The sequence below is a fragment of the Ips typographus genome, linkage group LG1 (genome assembly GCF_016097725.1).
Source record: "Ips typographus isolate SLU linkage group LG1, UJ_Ityp_2.0, whole genome shotgun sequence".
In the NCBI taxonomy this organism is placed as follows: domain Eukaryota; kingdom Metazoa; phylum Arthropoda; class Insecta; order Coleoptera; family Curculionidae; genus Ips; species Ips typographus.
This window is the reverse complement of record NC_138422.1, coordinates 29,434,572-29,461,086: the sequence shown is the minus strand read 5'-3', so window position 1 is coordinate 29,461,086 and position 26,515 is coordinate 29,434,572. Positions and strand designations below refer to the sequence as shown.

At 32.1% G+C, this 26,515-nt stretch overlaps 1 protein-coding gene across 14 annotated transcripts in view; it reads right to left on the bottom strand.

Moving 5' to 3' along the window:
- Window positions 1-26,515, bottom strand: part of wake (ankyrin repeat and fibronectin type III domain containing protein wide awake) — a 71,109-nt gene that overhangs the window by 17,482 nt on the left and 27,112 nt on the right. For 6 of the 14 annotated variants that reach the window (XM_081990411.1, XM_081990382.1, XM_081990391.1 and 3 more), the window contains 2 exons: window positions 1,475-1,630; window positions 356-434 (listed from right to left, as the gene is read on the bottom strand). In XM_081990411.1, the coding sequence (XP_081846537.1) occupies window positions 356-434; window positions 1,475-1,630 (235 nt within the window). Of the gene's footprint in view, window positions 1-355; window positions 435-1,474; window positions 1,631-2,045; window positions 2,204-4,860; window positions 5,138-16,067; window positions 17,499-22,985; window positions 23,143-26,515 lie in introns of those variants that run through there. The other 8 variants (XM_081990401.1, XM_081990470.1, XM_081990366.1 and 5 more) reach the window with 7 other exon arrangements.

Here is a 26,515-nt window from a genome sequence, read left to right as displayed (position 1 = left end):
CAAAACTTGCAAATGTATTTTTTGTATCTAAAATATGCCTAAATGGCAAATTTGCTTGAATGCATCAAACAGATGTGAGAGTAAAATAGTTTTAACGAAAAAATAATTAAACTTTAAATCATAATCTCCAATGAGAGGAAAATAGTCAAACACTTTTTTCTTCTTCTACAAAGCAAACCATTCTAGTATGCTATTATATGCTTTACATGTTATTCTAGGATGTACACAAAGCAAATTTTGGTATTCTTGTTTAACTTTCTTAATAAACATTTCTAAATAGATTAACACACTGAAGTAGACTTAATATGTGTACTGTACTTAAACCAATCGTTGAAAAATTTCTTCATATTATTACCTGTTAACATCAGCATCTGTTGATTCTAAGATCGTTCTCGCCTTTTCCAAATGTCCACATTCCACGGCCGAGAAAAGCGCTGAAATAAAATAAAACAATAAAAACTAAGAACAGAAACGATCAGGTAAATCAAAAGAGCGCTTAATTCTGTTTGATATTAACTAAATTGACACTGTCAAAAGAAACACTTATATTGCGTTGCCGAGAGAACATTGCCAATAAAACTAAATTGCTTTTTCGAACATTCCATTACTCGACAACCAAAAAAAAAATAAGAACGACGCCATTTCCACTTCGTATACACGGAAAAGTTTCGCTTACAGCGGTCGACTTACCGGAAAGCTAGCAAAGGAAGCGATGACGTTGATTGAATTGTTCAAATGGGAAATTTAGTTCAACGACTGAACTATACAGTTAGTTAGTTGTAAAATTTGTCTCAGAAAAAGAGAAAGCAATTATGTTTAAATTATTAACATAATCTTAAAAAAAAAACACTGAAATCAATTTTCAAGAGGTTTTAAGCCACTGACTGATAGTTATTTAGGCTTAGAGGGCTGAAAGAAGAACATTACGCACATGGTTTGGTTAAGGATATAGTTCTTCTTTCAGCCCGAGCAAATCAGTAACACTTATGACAGGGGGGGACTTATAAAGACACAGGGTGTAAACTGATTGTTTCGATCATAGAAACCCAGATGCAAATAAACATTATGTGAATATTTACAGGTCGTATAATAAAACATAATATAAGGGCTTTTGTTTACCACCCGTTGCTCTGAGAATTGGACCGTAACAACGATCCAAAACACTAGGGCGTAAAGTGATTGTTTCTGCATGGAAATCAGAGCTAGTACCGCTTTAACCGAGTCAATTTGAGCATTTTGAAAAATACAATTTATATATTTATCCATCTTTTGTATTTTATATGGGAAAATGAAAGTAAATGCGGTAACAATGTAATACAAAGGTAAATGTTTTGAATATAAACAAAACAAAACCTGAAATTCATAACATTTACTATTATGTACTATTACATTCTTACGTCATCGCATTTACTTTGGCTTTTGCCATACATTTCCCGAATTGAAACCAAAAAATTAAAAAAAAAACCATTCTTACCCTGCAAATGTATATTAATCCGAGCGAGTTTTTCCAGTTTTTGTTGCATGAGTTTTGCCTCCTTTTTGCTTGGTTTGTGATTGGGAGGTGGGAGTCCCCTGCTAAGGGGGATACTCGCCACCTCCATGTCCAAATCGCCCGAGAGGGTGGGAAATTCTGCATAAAGAAAAGTAAAATAACCAAAAAGCAAATAAAAATAAAGCTTAAAAAAATAAACCATGCAAAAAATAAATAATTACAAAAACTCCTATCAATTTGCCCCAAAAAGGCTTTTTCAGTGTTTTAGCAATCTATAGTATTTCAAATTATTGATGAATTCGTACAATAAAATTATTGATTGAATAAATGTCGCTAAATGTTCTAACAGGAAGCTTCGCTTGTTGGGTAAATAACTGTCTAATTAAGATTTATCGATTTCGTTTAGTGTTACAAGTTTGCATAATCAAAGCCAAATGCACTAATATTATGCATGTGTTTTGGCATATATTCATGTATGAAATAAGCTATAATTTGGACAGACTAATTTAATATCAATTTCAAATGATAAAAGATTGCCTTGTTGCTCTGTTACCAGAAATAAAACCCTGAGCAGTCTGGGAAATTGCACAAATTTTCTTCTGAACAAAACTAACCACAGATTGACATATTTTTGAAAATATCATATTAAAAACTAAAAAATCAGAGTAGTTTAAACACTCGCGACTAAACAATAATTCTTGGATATGCTGCTTGGTCGAGACAAATTCTCCAATCATTCCGGTTTGTTTATTTACATTTTTTTAGTCAGTTTTTTGTTTGTGGTTGGAATACAAAGTTGTAAACCATAATTTTCGTAACGCACTTCTCATGAATCTATTTAACAAAAAAAGGCTGAAAAACGTTACAAATGAATGCTGTCTGTCATTTATTTAAAAAAGTGTCATAATTTGTTACATCAAATAAGTGAATCTTTTCTCTATTCACTTAATTGATGTAATGATAAAATGTAAATCTTTATCTATTCTGTTGTGTTCCAATTGAAATTGTCTGATTCTTGCCTTTCTTTGTCTTGTTTTTGTTTGTGAACGAGTTTAGTCCTGTAATGACAAAACCGAGGGGTAAACCGCTGAGTACAATTTTGTACACTAATTCCTTGTAATGCCCAGTAATTCCTAATAATTCCCAATAACTGACCCAACCTAACCTAACAATGCCCACTAATTTTCAGAATTACCACGACTGGAGAGTCTAAAAATACCTTTTTTACTTAAAAAAGAAGTAAAAATAAGAAAATATGCGTGCAACGATTTAACCGGAAGTAGATATCAACTGTTGCTTAGTTTAAATGGGACACCTTGTATATTATTGCATTTTTAGATTCTACGACAAATTCTAGACATATTCCGTGTATTAATGGCATACACTTTTCTGTATCCGTTTCTGAGATATTTGCCGTTTTATGTCAGTCTCCAAAACAATAATTTTAATTTATGCATATCAGGAAACGTTTTTTTCTTGGTTTTTGTTTTGTCGTGTTATTTAAGGTTTGTTCTAAGAGTGGTTGAGTTTGTATTAGGTCACTTATTTGAAAAATTTATTCTTTAAATTGATACATTGAACCACCCTGTAACTGTCAAAATTATCGAGTTATTGAAGGTTAAAGTAGTAGCTGTCAAATTCAGTGAAAACTGTTTTTATTGTCAAACAACTCGTTTATTTGCCACATTTTGTATAGACTTTTAATATGTCAATGGATAGAAAATATAATAGGCTTTCCAAAAATATGGTCGTTTGTGTTGATAGGGTGCTTTGTTTGGCCGCCAGAGGGCTCCAAAGCTAACTAAACGTTTTTCTTGACTGTAACCACTTCTTTGAGGGATTTTTTTTAAAACGGTTAGGTACGGCCCTGATATTTGGCACAAACCCAGCACAGTGAGTGTCAATTTTAGAACCGTAGCAAAACTGTAGAAATAAAACCAAAAAAGTCGATTTTCGCTTGCACTAAGTGGCCAACATAACGCAAAACCTATTGGAATAGTGGTGGCTTTTCAGACAAATTTGACCCTTACGAAAATTGTCATTTGCAAAATCGGTTTTTCAAGAAATTTCTATACATTACATCGTAGTCAACCTAGTAGCTCATGCAACCGTGTTTTCTTAATTTTCCATGGTCAAATTAGCCCTTAACCAGTCAAAAAGTGTTTCTGGGGCACCCTGTCTGTAAACCGTAAATAAACGCGTATTTGTAAAACTTTGTATATACTTTTATATGTCGATGGGCAGCCAATGAAATGAGCTTTCCATTGACGTAGAAAAGTCGGTTGGTTAGTGGTACCGTTTGGCCACTAAAGGGCGTTAACTTTGACCAATTTTTTTGGTGTATCCGTTTGTTTAATATTCAAAAACCCGCTTAATTGCACTATTTTTGCTAGAGTTTTATACGTCAATGGAGACCTTTCTAAAAATTCTCCAACTTGGGTTGATAGGTTTGGCCGCTAGAGGGTGTCAAAATTGACAAATTTTTTCATAACTTTTTTGGTGCATTCTTTTGTTCAATCGTTAATAACTAGCTTATTTTCCACACTTTGTATACACTTTTATATGCCAATAAATAGCCAATGAAATAAGCTTTCTATGGACGTATAAAAGTTGATGGGTTAGTGGTACAGTTTGGTCGCTAGAGAACGTTAAAATTTTTAAAAGTAAAATTACAAAATTCATAATTTTTCATTGTATTCCAACAAAATACATTGAAATTACCAAACTTTATTTATGTTTAAATTTGAATGGTAGATTTTAATGGTATAGAAAAAAATATTTTATGATTTTTTTTTATAATATAATTTAGACGTTTCCAATTCTATTAATAGTTTTCAAAATACCAATGTCCTCCAGTAATGCCCATTAATTCCTAAAATGTCCCCTCTCCCCTCGGACAAAACATTACAGGAAAAGACTAAAAATTAAATTTTGTTTTTGAACTTTAAATCATCCACTGAATGTTGTCCAGTATCAATCAATCGTTAAAAAACATAAAATTAAAACAGATTTAGTAGTTCTAATAACGATTAGTTTAATTTGATTTGACATGTGGAAAAATGATTATCGAGGATAACAATAACACTATAACAACAAAATCATTTGTCTATCAGTTCAAAACCAGAAAAAGAAAGACAGCATTTACTATGTTTATTTCTATTACACAATCAGTACTGTTTCAATTCTTATTCTTAACAGGATGATTGTGAAATAAACATCTGTGATTAACGTTTAATCCGGACTTCTTCAAATTAGAAGGATTGGATTAAGATTTCTGTCCAACTTATGAAACAATACAGATTTTAAATTAAGTTAGTTAATGCTTCTTTTCTTCAAAGAACACATCAAATACCTTTTTAAAAGATTACCATTTAGTAGAGTGTGGGCTATGTAGTAAGACACTGAGGACATGACGTTAACTCCTTTTTGGAGGAGTTCCAATAAAGATTTGTAAACACTCATAACCACCACCATGATCACTGATTTACTTGATCACAATCACTAGATTACACAACGAAATATTAACATTAACTGAATCCCAGCATTGTTCTAAGGTAAACTGATCAATTTACATCGAACGAATACATTGATTTTTTTCTGGTAATTTAGAGAGAAAAAACGAGACGATCTAGGTGCGGTGAGACAGAAATTCGTACTGGTTAGTTGTTTGTTAATACGGTAACAAACCACGATATATTAATTTGTTGCTACACTGATTAAACATCGTTTTGGAGAGTACAATTAAGGTGTATCTGTATTCAAATGAAAACCAACTGCCCACACGATACGACCAATTGGAAGGCCACTCGTGCTATTTAAGTTGATTAGGTATTTTACAATTTGTGTATGTGTTTCATTTATTTTACGAAAACGTAGGATGCAACTGGGATTAAAACAAATGTTGCCTTTAGAGCGTTACAGAGATAAAGTGGTACAAAATGCATTTTCTGGAGTTAGAAGACTAACAGCAGGCCAATCGTTGAATTTAACCAAATAATCAATGCTTTATTTAACCATATACTGACAACAATAAATATTATCTGTAAACAAATTATTGGTTTCACCAATCTAACTGAAGGAGAAAGGAAAATTATGTTTTGAGGCTAGGTTTATCAGAGAAAGCTTACAATTTCTGATTGTGTTTGAAGTTTGCTTATTAAGCAACTAATGACAGAAAAGGCCCTAAAGTTAATATGTTATACTCGTAATTATCTAATTTTTCAATCTTCTTTTCGTCTAATTTAATTTATTATTATGCTCTATGCATTCGAACCCTTCTGGAGCTAATTAACAAATTGCCTAAGAACTTTTGCCAAAAATTGCATTTTTGAATTATAATTCAATTTCATTCCACCATTGGAGAGAACATGCAAAATACCACAACATGAGCCAAAATTTGCTTCTCTATGGGCATGATCACTATTTTACGTATAGAAAGTCCAATTTACGGATTTCCTATTCTGTATGGTCCACCCTGTATAGGTATATGAAACCACTACGTACAATTTTAACGTCAATTAAACTAACATTATTGATAACTATTTATAAAAAGAGTTAACCTAGACTGACCTTAGATAATAATTGGTGGATTTTATGACCTTTACCAGATTTACTGCAAACGGGTGCACTAAAGTTGTATCTATTTCGCTATTGTTCATTAGACAAAACTATACAGGGTGTCTTACTACAGGAATATCGCGGTGGAGAACTTTTTTTAAATTTCAGTGTGTGGCACATCGTTGGAAAGGGTATTTCATAAGAAATTAATTGCACTATTTTATTTGTACATTTGCTTTGAATTGAAACCAAAAAAAATAAAAAATACGTTTTATGTTTATTTTTTGTTAACTGCAGAAATAATAGCAAATAGCGGTTATCATTTAATTAATGGCTCAAAATAACCTCCGTTAACTTCCATACAATAATACAAGCGACTTTGGAAGAGTTGTGAGGACTTGCTTGCGGTGTCAGTTGTCGGCATTCATGTATTATTTTTGGGACACACCTCGCTTTGATCCTAAATTACTCCCTTATTTGACAAGTTACGTCAAAATGTCGTAGAAAACAAAAGATAGAGCAGATTTCAAGCTTTCTAAAAATGTCCCCCCATGAGCTGATTGATAACACCGTTTGGACGCTAGAAGGCGTCAAAATTATTTCACCCTAAAATCACATATTTTGGGACACACCTTGCTTTGACCCTAAATTACTCCCTTATTTGACAAGTTACGTCAAAATGCCGTAGAAAACAAAAGATAGAGCAGATTTCAAGCTTTCTAAAAATGTCCCCCCATGAGCTGATTGATAACACCGTTTGGACGCTAGAAGGCGTCAAAATTATTTCACCCTAAAATCACATATTTTGGGACACACCTTGCTTTGACCCTAAATTACTCCCTTATTTGACAAGTTACGTCAAAATGTCATAGAAAGCAAAAGATAGAACAGATTTCAAGCTTTCTAAAAATGTCCCCCCATGAGCTGATTGATAACACCGTTTGGCCACTAGAGGGCATGAAATTTCCTTTACCATAATAAATATTTTGAGTCAGATTTCATATCTCTTAATCCGGCCGAGTTCCTGGCAAAGAAATTTTACCCAATTAACACAGACAGTTAAAATGTTAAATTTTAGATCTAACTCTGTTAGTTTTTGAGATATCAAAAAATCGATTGCACCAGAGTCTTTTCCGGGAAATTTTAACATAAAATGACACCGAGACGTCAACTGTAACTTGACAAATAAAAAAGTTGTATTTTTTGACAGTTCGAGGCCGCCATTTTGAATTTTCTGTCAAAATATCAACTTGCACCTCATTTTAAAGGAAATTTCACGTAGTTTCAAGAAATGACAGACAAAATGGCGTTCCAGCCCGCCATTTTGAGTTTTCTGTCAAAATATTGACTTGCACTTCATTTTAAAGGAAATTTCACGTAGTTTCAAGAAATGACAGAAATTGGCGTCCGAGGCCGTCATTTTGAATTTTCTGTCAAAATATTGACTTGTACCTCATTTTAAAGGAAATTTCACGTAGTTTCAAGAAATGACAGACAAAATGGCGTTCCAGCCCGCCATTTTGAATTTTCTGTCAAAATATTGACTTGTACCTCATTTTAAAGGAAATCTTACGTGGTTTAAAGAAATTATTGACAAAAAGCGTACCAGGCCGCCATTTTGAATTTTCTGTCAAAATATTGACTTGCACCTCATTTTAAAGGAAATTTCATGTAGTTTCAAGAAATGACAGACAAAATGGCGTACCAGGCCGCCATTTTGAATTTTCTGTCAAAATATTGACTTGTACCTCATTTTAAAGGAAATCTTACGTAGTTTTCAAGAAATTATTGACAAAAAGCGTACCAGGCCGCCATTTTGAATTTTCTGTCAAAATATTGACTTGCACCTCATTTTAAAGAAAATTTCACGTAGTTTCAAGAAATGACAGACAAATTGGCGTACCAGGCCGCCATTTTGAATTTTTTGTCAAAATATTGACTTGTACCTCATTTTAAAGGAAATCTTACGTAGTTTTCAAGAAATTATTGACAAAAAGCGTACCAGGCCGCCATTTTGAATTTTCTGTCAAAATATTGACTTGCACCTCATTTTAAAGGAAATTTCACGTAGTTTCAAGAAATGACAGACAAAATGGCGTTCCAGCCCGCCATTTTGAATTTTCTGTCAAAATATTGACTTGTACCTCATTTTAAAGGAAATCTCACGTAGTTTTCAAGAAATTACTGACAAAAAGCGTTCCAGGCCGCCATTTTGAATTTTCTGTCAAAATATTGACTTGCACCTCATTTTAAAGGAAATTTCACGTAGTTTCAAGAAATGACAGACAAAATGGCGTTCCAGCCCGCCATTTTGAATTTTCTGTCAAAATATTGACTTGTACCTCATTTTAAAGGAAATCTTACGTAGTTTTCAAGAAATTATTGACAAAAAGCGTACCAGGCCGCCATTTTGAATTTTCTGTCAAAATATTGACTTGCACCTCATTTTAAAGGAAATTTCACGTAGTGTCAAGAAATGACAGAAAATGGCGTCCGAGGACGCCATTTTGAATTTTCTGTCAAAATATTGACTTGCATGCTATAGGGAGGAAAGTGCACTTTTTGCAAAGTTCAAGGGTGCAAAAAGCAGTTTACTCCAGCGCATCTAATTTTTTCTGCGACCAATATTATGTTTTATTGAAAAAAAGCAGCAATTAAATACTGTGTTAGAAGAAGGTGTTGTTACTAAAAATATGTTTGTCAATTTGTCAAGAAAGTGACAAACTGTCTTTAGAAAGTATCATTTTTACTGGTGGCACTTTTCCTCCCATGGGAGGAAAATACTTTCAGTCTCCCTAGGTGGTGAAAGTGATACTTTCATCTCTCAAATTAGGGAGGAAAATTTAGTAAAATTTTAAAGTTTAAAATTTTTATTTATTTTTTTATTTTTTTTTTTATTTTCTATAGGGGTCGTAGAAAAAGTAATTCGATTTAGCACAACTTCTTCTCGTAAAAATCTGAGTATCGGTTTTCTAATATTTTTTTAACAAAAAAGATATACTTAATTGGCACAAATATGATTGCAATTTGTAATCTTCTTGGAGGATGGAGCCTTAGATCATTTCTCATTACAAGTGAGAAATTACTTAAACAAAAAGTTTCTGCACCAGCACCAAGTTCAAATTTTGGTCCTCCATATTTTTTCGAGAAAGAAATAATAGATAACCAAGGCAAGGTATTAATTTCAACTTAAAATGCTGTTGAGACATTTTGGGACAGTTATTTCAACCAACTTTTTTAAAAAACTCGGAAACCATTTGTTTTAGGGATACTTACTAGATATACCTTTTTTGGATAGAAGATATTGGGGAACGGCTATTCGGGTTATAGCTGTAACTTGGCTATACCAGAAAAAAGATGTCGATTTGAAAGCAAATTATTTGCTGCAGATGAGAACCTCTACGTGCTGGTTTAAAACTGCGTTGATAATCAAATTTGCTACCTTCAAAAACCCCCGAATATCTAATTTTACCAAGAAACTCCAAGTTATTTCTGAGTTTATTTCTGTTTTCATCTGAGGTAAGTTGTACTAAATCAAATTATTTTGGTCCCTTAAATCCGCTATTAAATTATTTACCATCACTTATGGGATATTTGGAGTGTCAACTCTAATTGTATTGAACTATGATGTATACAAAAATAAAATGCTCCGTTTGCGGAGATGATTAAAAAGTGCATTCCTAATTAATTACTTTTTGGTGCAGAAAATAAAAGAATAAACTTCAAGAGGCAAACAGTTTTCTTTTATTTTGTAAGTAAACGCTGATTTAGCAATTGACTCAGTTCAACCTTTAACTCTGTTATTTACTTAACAAACGGGGACCATCGATCACGATCAACGGGTAGTTTTTCCAGAGCTTATATTTTCCCATCCTCAACTTTCTGAAATATTGCCAACTCGAGTGTTAATACAATCCGGCGTTGGGTTTTTCTTTGGGGAACAATTTATACAGCTAGAAAAGCCCTAAAGTGTCGAACAGCGGTGGTATACGAAAGAACTACGTTGGTCAGGTGAAATAACTTTAATTTTTGTTTGTTTGGCCAACATATTTCAGTTCGTCCGTTCTCACGAAAAACCCCTTTCACATCCATTGTTGGACATAGGTCTGTGGACGATAAACTTGTTAACCATTTAAGAAACAAAAATCAGAATTAAGTTTCCCTATATCTAGTTACGGTCTAATCGTTAATAATGAAACATCTCCTTCTGCCGAAGTTATAGTTCATTAAGAGGGTTAATTTTCCTATCAGCCGGGAAGCGCTAAACACAAGAAATTTAGTTACACTTAACTTGCTTAAACTACACTTACTTAACTTATATGACAACATACTAAGCTAACTCCGTGGGATTTAGGTATATAGTCACTAAAGCTTAATATTAGACTATAATATGCAATCCAGTTGTCTAGTAAGCACTCATTAACTGATAACATCTTGCCATTTTGTCTTGGCTGAAATTCACTATGCACACTATGATACAAAAGATGTATTATTTATATCTCTAATATGTATACACTTTTTGCAAAGAAGAAGAAAAGTCGGAAGAAATGTCTAATTTTTTTATAGACCTACATTATCAAATTATAAAAAAGACAGTGTACTGGAAAGCAAACAGCAAGTAAAATACATTCGGTCGATTGCCGATGATTGCCTATTCGATGTTATTGTTATTACTATGGAGCTGTTAACAGAGTTGAAACAATTTGGAAATGGCGTTATTTTGTCCAAATTTTGCACGTTCTAAGAATTATTTATATCCAGACAGTCAATTGGAAAACTTAAAAACTCTCTGGTACTTCTTGTGCATTATATCTTTCTATAGAAAAGGTTTGATATGATATTTGTCCTAATGATACAGTAGTTCTTCCTAAATGCAGGCCTTTTAACTTGCCAACGCCATTCTTTTGGTAATCACAAATCAGCATCAGAAACACGTAAAAGCGAATAACAATTTTCAGAGGATTTCAAGATAATTTACTTCTTTAATCTAATATTTAGAAAAACTTGTTTTTAAGAACAACATGTACATCAGTAAGATTGTTTTCAACGTGCAAAAGTAAAAAACCTTTTAAACTTTCTCCATCACTGTAGATTTAAATTACGTTCCGTTCATTGCCCACGAAACGGATGGTCTCAAGGACAGTTCATATTTTTTCCTATCTACAGCAATGTTACCAAAGAATTTCATAAAAACCAGAGCTGGATTTAAGTAATATTGTAATATTTATTTAAGTAATATACATTATTATTGTAAAGACAAATTGATTTCTACTTCTACCAATTAACTAATTTGTTATCATTAATTTTATCATCTCATTTAACAAGCTGAAAGAAGAATAAATAACATTAACTAAAAGAGAAAACAATTAACAATAAAAATTTCCTTTTGTTATAATTGACTAGAACAATGGTGCAAAACCTGTTAAGATAATTTCTAAAGAGATAGTTGATTTCACTGATTAAATTATAGAAATTTTGGAAATCTGTAGCATTTTTAATTCTTAATTTCATTACACATCGGATGTGTTAAACCAATACTTTCACTCATCTTATTGATTGTATTGTATACTCTGGAATCCACACTTGTAGAGACGTAATTATATTGTTAGCACTAATTGAAATAGAAATATTTCAGTTCAATGTGGAAGTGTTGACAAAAAATGTCTCCCTAAATACAGGGTGGTCCAGTTTTAAATGTCAATACTTCACCATTCCATAGCCCATTAAAAAATAAGTTGACATGCATTATGTCATTTTCCTGAAAAATGCTTCCTAAGAAAAATATAGTCCTTCAAATTTCAATTTAAAAAATCGGTTTTTTGTCATAAATAAATAAATTTGGAACAAGCACTTATGAAATTAATACTTATTATGAATGACGTTTGCCAACATTCTCCAGTAGCGTAGATACAGGAAGATGGTTTTCATTTTTCTGCCTGATTCTTTACGTCACTGGATATTTTTCAAAAATTTCAGTTTTTTTTACTTTACTTAATTTGACAAAATAAGTACCTCTTATAAAATTCTGATTTGAAGCTTCGTTTACGAGATAATTGAGTTATTACGTTCAAAGACCCTAAATCAACCCAACTTAACTTAAAAATTGTCTTGAAAACAGTGAAAATTTACTTAAGAAGCTTAAAACATGTCTTTGTAGCCAGTTTTCATAGTTTCCAGACAAATTGAAAGACTTTAGTTTTGAAAATTGACTTAGAAACGAATAAATTTACTTTGAAACGGTGAAAATTAACTTGAGAGGCTTAAAAATTGTCCTTTAGCCAGTTTTCACAAATTGAAAGATTTTAGCTTTGGCAATTGACTTGGAAACTGTGTAAATTGTCTTGAAAGGCTTAAAAACTGTCTTTGTAGTCAGTCGTTATAGTTTTCAGATAAGTTGAAAAACTTTAGTAGTGAAAATTAGGTTGTAGCCATAAAAAACTACTTTATCTACAATTTTTTACTACAAATTCACACATTTCAACCTTGAAAATTGACTTGGACACCAAAAAGTAACTCTAAACCAAAGAAAAGTGACATCAAAAGCTTAGAATTTCCATTTGAAGTAAGTTTTCATGGATTGAAAATACATTTCAATATTTTAGTCTTGAAAATAGTCTTAAATACAGTATATTGACATTTTATTCATAAAAATTGACTTGAAGACTAACTTTTCAGGTTTCCTTTTGATTTTCTTAGAACTTTGGTCTATTTTTAGGGCTTTAGAACTGCTTTCAGCTAGGAAAATCGAGTTTTACGGTTACCTTCACCAAGTTTTTGACATAGGAGACTTAAAAAACTATTTTTACATTTTCCATAGGTTTAAACATGCCATTTCACGCTTTGTCAGTATTAAATTGACTTCTAGACGCTTCACTTTGCTTTAAGACTGAAAAATCTAATTTTAAACAATTTTTTCTAGTAAAAGTTAAGTTTCAGAATCTTCATTGATGAAAGTAAACAATTTTGGCATTAAATGCTGCGATATTAGTCTTAAACACTAATTTTTAGAATTAAATTAGTCCAAAAATTCAGACTGTTATCAGTGTTTAATTGAATACAAAAAAAGTTCAAAAATCCTGTTTTTTGACTATTTTCAGTGTCAAAAGTTAACGTAAACCTCACAGATGACCAGATTTGAATCTTTTTGAACCATTTTAAAATAAAAAATACAATAACCCAAGTAGACATTTTTGTCAATTTTGAATAATATCCAGTGAGCGTAGAAAATAAAGACGCATTTAAACAATTTTGAAGGTCTGTGTCTTCCTTGGGAAGCGTTCTTCAGGAAAATGACATAATGCATGTCAACTTATTTTTTGATTGGCTATTCATTGGTGAATTATTGACATATGTTCGTTTAAGTAAAATAAATACCTCTGACAGACAGACGAAAACTTATTCATCTGGATCGTTATTATATTTGTATCATAATTCAACTAATCAATGAACACAATATTCCCGCTCATCGAAACCACCCAGGTAAAGCACAAAAGCGGAATTGAAACCTAGAATTGGAATACGAAAGCGGGACAACATGCAATAACATCAGACTATAATTAGATACAGAAGATTTGCTCTATTTGCCATTGTAAGTGTAGAGATAACCACCGTCGGTTAAGCAACTGATTTGCTGCTTGTTAAGGATGTTAGGTGATGCGAAAATATTCAATGGAACAAGATTATTTACTTTTCTTGCTCGGTTGTGATTCCTGTAAATTGGATTACATCAGATCTTAAATAATTGTATATTCGCCAAACCATAATCTTATCCTATCATTTCTGTCGTTTATGAACGATACAAATTTCTTATTGTTCCTAAAAGACTAAAAAAATGGAAAGATGCTATAGAAATTAGCAGTATTTTTGAAATTTTGATGTGTAATTTGGTTTAGGATTTTTGAGGTATATTTTTCTGGTCAACCCTTTCGAAATGCTAGCAACGTTTAATAAACCAACTTTGTGAGATTGTGACATAGAAATGTTCCCACTTGTACACGTTCTGAATTTATTTACCATTTCTTGGAAAGGGACAAAATATTGACTTAATATGGTCAACTTGGTTTGACCCTTAGAAACACAAAAAGAAAAGAATAACAGCCACAGTTTTCATGAGATTTTTTAACATCCACATATTGTCAGATTTTTTTAACTTAACCTCACTCTAGTACAACAGCACCTTTAGGTTTCCGAAGCAGGTAATTTGGGTGCAATAGCATTTTTCTTAATTTTGGCTAGTTCTTTGTCTGGTCTAGGTTCTTAACAAGAAACCCGACATAGTGGCAGACATAGCAAAGCCTGATGGTTTTAACTTGTTCTGAAGAGCTCAAAAAATGTCTTTTAAGAGTTTTGTTTCCCAAATTTGAATAGAATTTCAAATTTTCCAAAAAGAAATGCTACTATAATCAAATTTTATTAAATGATTGGTGTTTTTCTTAAAAATGATATAAAAACATATTTACAGATCCCACAAATTATAAATGCATATTGGTGCAAACTGTATCTGTTACGTCACATGATTATTCTTAATATTTGGCAACATTGCTTCTGATTAATTTGTGAGTGTAATAGAGACAATTTGTCTGTTGTGACAAATTGTCATGGTTTTCTTAACATTAACTAACTAAACTTTAACTCGAATTTAACAAAAACTGTTAAAAAGCAAACAAAAATTGTTGTTTTCTTCGATTATCATCAGAATTTATTAATTCTACACCATTTACACATGTAGTTTAGAAAATATCACTTGGATTTTAAAAATATAAGTTGGATTTCAGAATCTATAACTTGTTTTTCATTATCGTAAATTTGGTTTTAGAAAACGTAAGTTGTATTTCAGATTCGTCACTTGTATTTCAGAAAAGGTTACTTGTATTTTAGAATGCGTTATTTCAATTTCAGATTTTTTTGTGTTTCTATGTGGTTATTAGTTTATTGTTTTTTTATAATATAACTTTAAGCAAAAAAACCCGCCCATCGGGTGTATTAATTTATATAAAATATACAGGGTGTCCCATAATTATATGACAATCTCTAGGGGGCATGCAGGGGAGGTCAAAATAATACGATTTGTTGAAGTCATTCTTAAGGGAAATATTGAGCCCCAAAGAACTGCCTTCCAATTAACGTTTTTGGCCATAACTTTTGAAACACTTTGTATATTGTAATCATTATTGGGTTTAATGTTTTATCGAAAGAGACCTTCTATTTGACATGAAAACCAAGTATCTCGTCTTCGAAAGGCATGAACTAACTGGACCTAAGACACAATTTGCTTAAACTTTGACAGCTGTCATTATTTTCAGCTGCAAACGCCATTAATGGATACTCTTCGACATTTTTATCGAAAAATTGTACTCTTCCTTTATTTCGATAAAATAAACGGTTTTCGAGATAAATCGATTTTTCATTGAACTGCTTAAACCACAATGTTATTAAAAATATTCGTTAAACTATTTACTTTTTTTACTTATTTACTTTTTTTTATTTACTTTTTTTGCTCAACTTTAATTTTCCAAATTACAAATGACCATGTCTAAAATCCAACTGCTCTTTTCTATAATACAAATGACTAATCTGAAATACAAATTGCAATTTCAAAAATCAAAGTTATTATTCTAAAATTGAAAGTACCTTCTCTGAAATACCAGTGATATTTTTTAAATCCATCTTATGGTTTCTAAAATTCCACTGACGCTTTCTAAACTACATGTGTAAATGGTGTAGTAAAATGACAATTTCTCGATTTTTTAGCTTACTCAAAAGAGTAGAAAATACTGCCCTTTATTAATCGCCAAAAATTTGCTTAAATTACAACAGAAATAAAAATACTTTTTCAAAATAGTTTAGAGCTGGTAATGGGAAGATCCTTCAGTAGGTCCTTATTTGTGCTCGTCGACAAACTAATCCTTGTTATTAAAATTAACTCCTGTTTCTACTCAAACAAACCATAAATAGCAAATTATCCTGGGAATTTTCCAGCAAATAGAAATCTCCCAGTTAAAATCCAAGTCATACTTACGTTTACTCTCGTCATCAGAATGTGATGAATTACTGTTAGTTGTTCTCTTTCTTCTTCTTCCTGTAATAGACAGTCTCAGTTGATTCCTTTGAAACCCGTTATTGCGATAGTCGTAATTAAATTCACTAAACTTTCCATGCTGAACACACTTTTCACTGTAAATCCGTTTCAAAGGCTGCTTGAAATCGTTACTATCCCATACCCCTGAAGGAATTTGTAACAGTTGGGCGGCTTTGGGCGCCACAACTTCTGGAGGAGTGGATATCTTGACTTGATGCCCATCCAGAAGATCCCTTTTATTTTTGTTGAGCTTCTCCACGATTTTAAAAGGTTTGCCAACTGTTGCGTTTTTGTCCAAGTTGATCATGGGTGTTTTAAGTATAGTCTCAATCGAAGTCGGTCTATGCAGTCTGAAAGGTTTTGTATTTTCTGGTCGGTAAAATTCCTGCAAACTTGTCATGGAAGGAGTTTTGTTCAGAAGCTCCCTTCTCACTGGCGATGAGTTGTTGTTGAGCAGTTTAGCTCCTATGGATTTTAAAGAAGCTCGAACGGATTTCGATCTTTTCAGATTTACTCCCCCAGGTTTGCGTCGTTCTGTTACCATCTCTGCCATTTTATGTTTTTTGGTTGGTGTGGCTCTTACTTTACCCATGCCCCATGCAAAACTGCAAAACTCGGTTGATTAAAACCGTCGCAAATTGAGTCACTGACTTTCATTACTAAATTAGTTAAATCCCTGATAAAGCATTACAGTTGGGAAGCTAAACCAATAGACGTTATTTAATTAAGTTGTGGTGTTTGCTTATTTGCGTGTGTGGTTAATTAATAAGCGATATCAAGTACTTTTTATTTGCATCAGAATCTCCTGATTAAAAAATATTTGATTATGATAATATTCCCTAACAATTTATCAGACCTTTGTTGTGGGAATTATTTATTATAAAAACAGATTTTAGAAGAAACTAATATACGTACGTTTATTATTTACAAGTGAATAATAAGTTACCACAGGCAATTCTCTTCTATCTGAACAAATCAAATATGAATCTATGAAAGTAAATGTTTGGCTGGAATAACTCTGGGTTGCTTAATATAATATCATTGAATGGTTCCATCTCAATTATGCTTTTACCCCTATAATTTCCAAAATATCTCTCTTTTAAACTGCATGCGAAGCTAAAGTGCTTTTATGAATAGCTGAACCTTCATGGATTAGCGGAAACAACCCGAATTAACAGTTTTCCCGGCTTCCAGGCAAACAATGACTCCATTAAAACTTGGATTTTGGTATTTTACTGAACTTTTTTGGTAAATATTAGTTCTTTACGTATGGTGAGATCAAAAATCACCGTTTGAAGCAATTTCTGAAAATAACTATATAATGTTTTCTTAAAAACCGTGTACAATAATAATAAAAAAACGGTAATAATTAAAAAAGCTTCTTTTAGCTTTCCAAAAATGAGCTCATTTAAGTTAATCGGTTGCACCGCTTGGCCGCTAGAGGGCGTCAAAGTCAAGCTTCACAAACCTTCAAAGTGATTTAACCATTTTTGCTTTAACCTAAAATAATTCAGTTATTTGAACCGTTACGACAAAAGGTCACTGAAGGTAAAATATAGTCCAGACCAAAGGCTTTTCAACGGTGTATTCAAAAATGGTTATTGGTGTGATAGTTTGACTGCTAGAGGGCGTCAAAGTCAAGTTTTTGAATTTTTTTGCTTTTTACACAGTTTTTCAGATATTTCCCGGAAACTAAAAATTGTTTTTCACTTATTTGGGACACCCTATACTCAACCGTTAACTTGAGATACCTTGTGTCACCCTGACATCAATTTTGCCCCAACCGTCACAGTTTTGGGGATGACCTGGAACTTATGTAACGGTTTTCAGTGCCTGGCACCCTAAAAAAAAGACATTTTTGTGACATGACACTTTACGTCATTTTTGTATCATTATCCTGAAGGAATTTAGGCAGTGGAAGTTTATTTTAAAAATTCAAAATTTTTCTCTAAATAAATTCAAAGGTACCACCCTTTAAATTTTTTGACAATTTTTGTTTTTAATTTTTCAAGGACAAACGGTGCCTGGTACCAAAAAAGAGCTTTGAAGGTAAAAGTCACATTCCCTCAAGGTACGTTTGCGGTAAAAATTTCAGACCTCTAACTTGAAGCGTTTCCGAGATATTTAGTAAAAGCTACAAAAAAGCAAGGTTAACTTTGACGCCCTCCAGCGGCCGAACCGGGAAACTTAGCCGTGATCGCTCAACGTCACGTGAGAACACCATTCATTAGCTCTCTTTTGTTATTTGGCTCGTATATACAGGATGGTTCAAATAAGCGAGTTATTACAAATTTTCTGTATAAGTGCACGAAAATTTTGCTCAAATTAAGAATTTCTGCTTGATTTGAGAGGCGGCTAATCAAGACTGCTAGAGCAAAAACAGTTGAGGATCGATATGCTCCCTTATTTGACAAGTTACGGCAAAATGTCATAGAAAACAAAAGATAGACCACATTTCAAGCTTTCCAAAAATACCCCCCATGAGTTGATTGGCCATACCGTTTGGCCGCTAGAGGGCGTCAAAGTTCCTTCACCATAAAATAACATATTTTTTGACCCTAAATTACTCCCTAATTTGACAAGTTAAGTAGAATTAGATATTGATAGTGATGTGTGTGAATAGAATTTGACGTAGATTCCAAAAATCAAAAAATGAATCATCCTATTTAAGAAATTACAAGAGTCATTTCTTGCTCAAATTTGGGACACCTTGTATTTTAATGGAATATCTAGGAAAAAAAACAAACTGCAATATTTTTTTAGCTGAAAAGCACTGAAGTTGACTGAAAAACGTCAACTGGAAGGTCGTATCTCAATTATACACCCTGTATATCTAATTTTTTCTAAAAAAACGCGCGTTTAAAAATAATAACATACAGTGTCCGAGCTAAAAGATAATTCGCTGAATTTTAATCGAATTTATTCCATACTTTAGGGACACACTGTATATTCATTTTAAATGCAATAAACAGTGTACTTGATTCTTAATTTGTGCCTCAGTACGATATTGCCAATCGATTCGATCTTATAAATGCACACTCATTAACATTGACACGAATTGGATTTGTGCCTAGATTTTAAATTGACTAAGATAAATTGCTTACAAATACTCGTTTAAATTGACTAACAAAGAAACCTCGCTCCTCTTCACCGTTAGCCATTCTAGTTATAAAGCTATTTTACAGAATTTTAGCTTTTTTTCGCAAAGTGAGTTAACGAATTTATAAAAGCTAATACTAGTCAAAGTTTTTTATTGTGATAAATCTAGAATAAAACAAATACAAAGTTTCGTATTTACTTTAAAATCTCGTCTGAAGCATCTCAATCATAAACAGTTGATATTAGGCAAAATTAACCAAAAGATGCCTTTGTAACGATTTGGGAAATTAACGAATGTAATGCCAGAAGATAACTGTAGAGACTAAAATTACAAAAATCATCCAGCATGTAATATGGCATATCTGGATTTGCTTGGATCCAAAATATGGTCTAATTGTTTCTCCATTAGTTAATAATGTTCAATTCGTAATGATGGTAATTTATCAAGAATAGCTAATAATCAGTCGAGACATGTCATGAGTGAAAATACGTAAACCACTTTCTTTTTAAATATCAGATTATCTTCACCACATAAATTAATCAAGGATATTATTTTAGGTGACTTGTTCGACGAATCGCAGTTAACATCTGCGATTTTGCACTGAATGTTCAAAACAATAAACAAACTCATCATATCAATTTGTCAACCATTATTATTTTTAGGAAAAATGCGCATTAATTCGCAAGTTACAACGCCTGTAATATCGGATATAGAACTTTGATTTATGTTCACGAGTATAAGTACACGTTTTCCCAATTTGAATATTAAAAACACGTTTAATATCAAAGTCCGTAGTAATTCCTTTTCTTGCAGAAGATACAAAAATGTTAAGGTTAACACAACTGCATAAATATTATACAAAAAGTGTCATTATTGTATATTTTGTTTGCTATTCCATTAGGTTTCCAGGAACATAATTTGTGTGAGTCTGTTATTCCCATATTTTTCGTGCTATCGATGAATGTTAAATATTTGAACTTGGCTAGGTTTTGTGAATGACGTTGAGACGTTCAGCAATACTGACTTTAGATAGTATTTGTACCACAATTTTAATTATAACTATCAAAGATGAAGGAAAGAAGTGAAATAGAGTCTTTTTGCTGTTAATAACACGATGGCTGGCAGAAACAAAGCCAAGGTGCAACGAATTCTTAATAGGAATTTGGATTATTTGTTTCACTGACTGTGTAATAAGGCTTAGCTTGAAAACACAATTCTTACAAGGATCATTAAACCAAAGAATTGAGTTGCTGTGCTACACGCTACACTACTGTAATGTTGGCCTACTAATGAAATGATCAAAATACACTTATGAGAAAAGTGATCAAAACTGGTTGGGGTTCAGGAATTGTTGGGATTGAGAGTTTTCTTTATCAAGAACCAAATACTACTGTCTTGAGAAGAATGGTGAACATTTTGTGTGCTAATTATGCGTTGTATAGTGACATTATAATTAATTTGCTTTGATCAAATCAAAATCGGTGTTTACTAAGTCCTGACAGTACTCGCCATAGGACATCCTGCATATTAAGTTGTTAGAATAATTAACTTTATTACTTCAGTAAGTCTGCATTGTATTTTTGTATCATTTTCTTAGAGATATTACTATTTTAGACCTAACATTGCTTTATAATTTTTTTCTTAAAAAATTATAATAAACTTTGTTTTTTATGAAATATACAGGGTGGTCAATCAAAGTCATCAAAAAATAAGTTAACATACATTATGTCATTTTTCTGAAAAAGGCTTCCTAAGGAAAATACAGTTCTTCAAATTTCACTTTAAAAAATCGGTTTTTTTTGTCATAACTGTCAGACCGTTGGATCAAATTTGGAACAAGCACTCTAGAAATTAATACTCATTATGAATGACGTTTGCCAAAATTCTCCAGAAGCGTAGATACAGGAAGATAGTTTTCAGGTTTCTGTCTTATTTTCTACGTCTTTGGATATTTTTCAAAAATTACAGTTTCTTTTAAATTTATTGTTCACGATGAAAAATTAATTATCTCTTATACAATTCTAATTTAATACTTCGTTTACGAGATAATTCACTTATTACGTTCAAAGAACCAAAACTAACCCAACCCAACTTAAAAATTGTCTTGGAAACGGAAAATTGACTTAAGAAGCTTAAAAAATTTTATTGTAGCCAGTTTTCATAGTTTACAAAAAAAAAAAAAAAGTGAAAATTGATTTAGAAAAGATAAAAATCGATTTCAGAAGATTAAAAATTGTATTTCTAACCAGTTTTCATACACATCCAGAGACTATAATATTCAAAATTGACTTGTTTACATAAAAAACCACTTTTTCTAGAATTTTTTATTACAAATTCATACATTTAAACCTTAAAAATTTACTTGGACACCAAAAAGTGACATCAGAAACGTAAAATTTGCATTTGAAGTAAGTTTTCATACTTTGAAAACAAATTTCAATATTTTAGTCTTGAAAATAGTCTTAGAAACAGTACATTGACATTAGATTCATAAAAATTGTCTTGAAAACTAACTTTTCGTATCTTTTACTTTGCTTTTCATTTTCTTAGAATTCTGGACTATTTTTAGTGTTTCAAAACTGCTTTCAGCTTGGAAAATCGAAGTTATTGACATAGCAAACTTAAAAAAACAATTTTTACATTCTCCATAGACTTAAAATATCATTCTAAGCTTTCTTACTAATTAAATCGACTTCTAGACACCTCAGTGCTAAAAATTCAAGTATTTCTTAAAAATCTAGACTGTTTTTAGTGCTTTAAGATGCTTCAATACTATCTTTTGACTTATCAGGCCTAAAAGCCAGTTTGTACACTATCCGTAGTCTTGAAAATGTCATTTCAAGCTTAGCTTCTTTACTATTCAATTTCTACACTCATAGGTGCAATAAATTGTAGTATCTCTAAGAAATTCAGACTGTTTTTAGTGCTTTTTAAGACTGAAAAATCGAGTTTAAAAAAGAAGAAAAGAAAGACGAAAAAAAAATTTGGTACCAAATGCTACGATATTAGTCTTGAGAAATAAAATAGTCCGAAATTTTAATTTACTTCTAGACTTATTTCAGAAAATTTAGTTGTACACCAATTAAAGTCTTGAAAATAGACTTTTGGATTCCCTTTAGTCCTAGTAAAGTCAATTCTAGCCTTTTAATCAACTTTTAGATTATTTTTAGTAGCAAAAAATGAGTTTCATGTATTTCCGGACTGTTTTTAGTTTTTACCAGGAAGGCAGTCTGAGAAAACGAATTATAAGACTATTCCTAGTAGTTAATAGCAAGTTTTTAGACTATTCAGTACAAATTTGGACTCTCACAAGGGTTGAATGTTCAGTTTTACACTATAAAACGATTTTTAAAATTAAAAATTTTTTCAGAAAAAATGACATAATGCAAGTCAACTTATTTTTTGATTGGCTATCGAATGGTGAATTATTGACACTTAAAACTGGACCACCCTGTATACGTATAAGTAATAATTAGCAAAATTCAAGAAACTTTAAAAAAATTGTATCAGTAACTGTAAAAAGTAAAAACACACTATTTACACTCATAATCACATAATGGAGGTATACCTATGCCATTTCTACACTGATTTTCACTATAAAACCACGCAAAAAGAATTTGGCTTTCTAATACAGCTGCAAACCCTTTTTTCCCTCATAACAAAATAAGTGAAACACCAAACATCAAAAAAATAAATGTCCGGCACACAAATGCACCAACACTTTTCCCATACTGTAACGCTTTAACATTGGTCCTTACGTAGATCACAAAATTTGCTAAAACACAACACTTCTTTGTTTGCTAGTACTACACTTTGCAGGTTAGAAATTTAAAAGTTTTATAACGTCCGTAAACAGTAATGGCGTCAATGGTTACCGCTTTCGTACACCCATTCCAATGGGTGTTCACGCACAGCTGGTTCTAGTCGTCCCTCCGTAATCGCCTTCTATAGTATAAAATACTTACAACTGTATACAGGGTCGGATTTCTTTTTCAGTTTACGATTCAACAGAAGTTTCACATATAATTGGTTATTCAGGTTAATGACGTACGCAATTAGTTGCCGGCTATTTAACATGTGCAATAATCTTGACAAAATCATTAATCAATTTGATTCGATACAGTAAAACTGTATTAAAAATTGTAACTTACGGTTTAATTTAAGCAAAAAATTGTACAAAAATCAGTTCCAAAAAATGAAATTATTTGAGCCTAATTCGGTCCTGCCCTATTGGGTATCCGGCGTCTGTCTACTCGTTATACGAGCAGACAGGTATAAAACAGAATTTCTATACATTTTCTCATACCAGGTTTTGGTGAAATATATACTTTAGTCAGTACTGCCTGTTTTTGCAAGGTTTATGTAAGTACCATACAATAAATCTTACGTTTTTAAGAAATTTACTCCTGTCTTAAGATTGGTTTCAACAATTTTGTGGATGCCAGCTTGAGCGTTTTAAAAATAAATTTAATGATTGAAAATCGTCACTTGACTGTTTTTACCTCAAAACCATCAAAAATATTTTGATATTTAAAACGTTCACGTGATCTTCAGGACCTTTAAAAACAAATTTGATGGTTAAAAATCGTCACGTGTCCATTTTCACTGTAAAAACATGAAAATGTCAGCTTAAACTGAAAAAAAGTCCCCTTTCAAATGAAGCTGCTCAAAAAATGTAAAAAAAAAAGTATCATCAAAAGTATGTTATTGTATGGATGTTATCATATTTTTTCTCCTTATTTAGATAACTTACAACCTTTGAATAGCAACTTTACGAAATCTTACTTAAATCAAAAACGTTTTCCCAATTTTTTTCGAAAACAGAGAGAGATAAATTTATTTGGAAACCGGAAATAAGTTTCACATAAAATTCTCTAAAACTTTCCCCATTTAACCGACTCTGTAGCTCTTACGGTTACCGAGATCCCAATACTTGTATAACCAACTTGGGACACACTGTATAATATTATTAATTGAACAGTAACTGATACTTTTAGAAAGCCAGACACTGTTGTTCTACCTGACTGTACTAAATTTTGTAGTGTTTTTTGAGGTTATTGGATAGGAAATTTAATGAGGATTCCAAAAATGTGCTTAAAACAGTCATTTTCTCACTACAAGTGGGTTTTAAATGCAATTTTGTTCCTGACTGTCGTTTTAACCTATCTTTCTGGCAGTTCAAACTTTGACACTGTTGTTCTACCTGACTGTACTAAATTTTGTAGTGTTTTTTGAGGTTATTGGATAGGAAATTTAGTGAGGATTACAAAAATGGGCTTAAAACAGTCATTTTCTCACTCCAAGTGGGTTTTACAGTCGATTTTGTCCCTGACTGTCCTTTCAAACTGACTGTTTCTGGCAGTTCAAACTTTGACACTGTTGTTCTACCTGATTGTACCAAATTTTGTAGTGTTTTTTAAGGTAATTGGATAGGAAATTTAAAGAGGATTCCAAAAATATGCTTAAAACAGTAATTTTCTAACTCCAAGTGGGTTTTACAGTCGATTTTGACCCTGACTGTCCTTTCAAACTGACTGTTTCTGGCAGTTCAAATTTTGACACTGTTGTTCTACTTGACTGTACCAAATTTTGTAGTGTTTTTTGAGGTTATTGGATAGGGAATTTAAAGAGGATTCCAAAAATGTGCTTAAAACAGTCATTTTCTCACTCCAAGTGGGTTTTAAATGCAATTTTGTCCCTGACTGTCCTTTCAAACTGACTGTTTCTGGCAGTTCAAATTTTGACACTGTTGTTCTACCTGACTGTACCAAATTTTGTAGTGTTTTTTAAGGTAATTGGATAGGAAATTTAAAGAGGATTCCAAAAATGTGCTTAAAACAGTAATTTTCTAACTCCAAGTGGGTTTTACAGTCGATTTTGTCCCTGACTGTCCTTTCAAACTGACTGTTTCTGGCAGTTCAAACTTTGACACTGTTGTTCTACCTGATTGTACCAAATTTTGTAGTGTTTTTTAAGGTAATTGGATAGGAAATTTAAAGAGGATTCCAAAAATGTGCTTAAAACAGTAATTTTCTAACTCCAAGTGGGTTTTACAGTCGATTTTGTCCCTGACTGTCCTTTCAAACTGACTGTTTCTGGCAGTTCAAACTTTGACACTGTTGTTCTACCTGATTGTACCAAATTTTGTAGTGTTTTTTAAGGTAATTGGATAGGAAATTTAAAGAGGATTCCAAAAATGTGCTTAAAACAGTAATTTTCTAACTCCAAGTGGGTTTTAGTCGATTTTGCCCCTGACTGTCCTTTCAAACTGACTGTTTCTGGCAGTTCAAATTTTGACACTGTTGTTCTACTTGACTGTACCAAATTTTGTAGTGTTTTTTGAGGTTATTGGATAGGGAATTTAAAGAGGATTCCAAAAATGTGCTTAAAACAGTCATTTTCTCACTCCAAGTGGGTTTTAAATGCAATTTTGTCCCTGACTGTCCTTTCAAACTGACTGTTTCTGGCAGTTCAAATTTTGACACTGTTGTTCTACCTGACTGTACTAAATTTTGTAGTGTTTTTTGAGGTTATTGGATAGGGAATTTAAAGAGGATTCCAAAAATGTGCTTAAAACAGTAATTTTCTAACTCCAAGTGGGTTTTACAGTCGATTTTGTCCCTGACTGTCCTTTCAAACTGACTGTTTCTGGCAGTTCAAACTTTGACACTGTTGTTCTACCTGATTGTACCAAATTTTGTAGTGTTTTTTAAGGTAATTGGATAGGAAATTTAAAGAGGATTCCAAAAATGTGCTTAAAACAGTCATTTTCTCACTCCAAGTGGGTTTTAAATGCAATTTTGTCCCTGACTGTCCTTTCAAACTGACTGTTTCTGGCAGTTCAAATTTTGACACTGTTGTTCTACCTGACTGTACTAAATTTTGTAGTGTTTTTTGAGGTTATTGGATAGGAAATTTAAAGAGGATTCCAAAAATGTGCCGTTCAGCCAGTGGCAATTGCCTACTTATTTTTTCTCTAAACTGTTGAGGTTGTGATTTGTTATTTCACTGTGAGTAGTAGAAAAAGAAACTAAAATTCATACCATGTCACAGTCGGAGGATCTTTAACAGAATTTGGTTACCTACCTGAAAAAAAGAAAACGTGTGATTAATAAAAACAAAATACACTACATATAGGATGTTCAGTAAGTATATGGCATAATTTCAGTAGCATGTTTGCTGGGAAAACAAAATTTTACTCTATTTTCAAGGAAGTTGAAAATAACATTAACCTTATCTTCCAAACAAAAGACAGCAAATTCAATACTGAGCCTAGTAGTTACCCAGT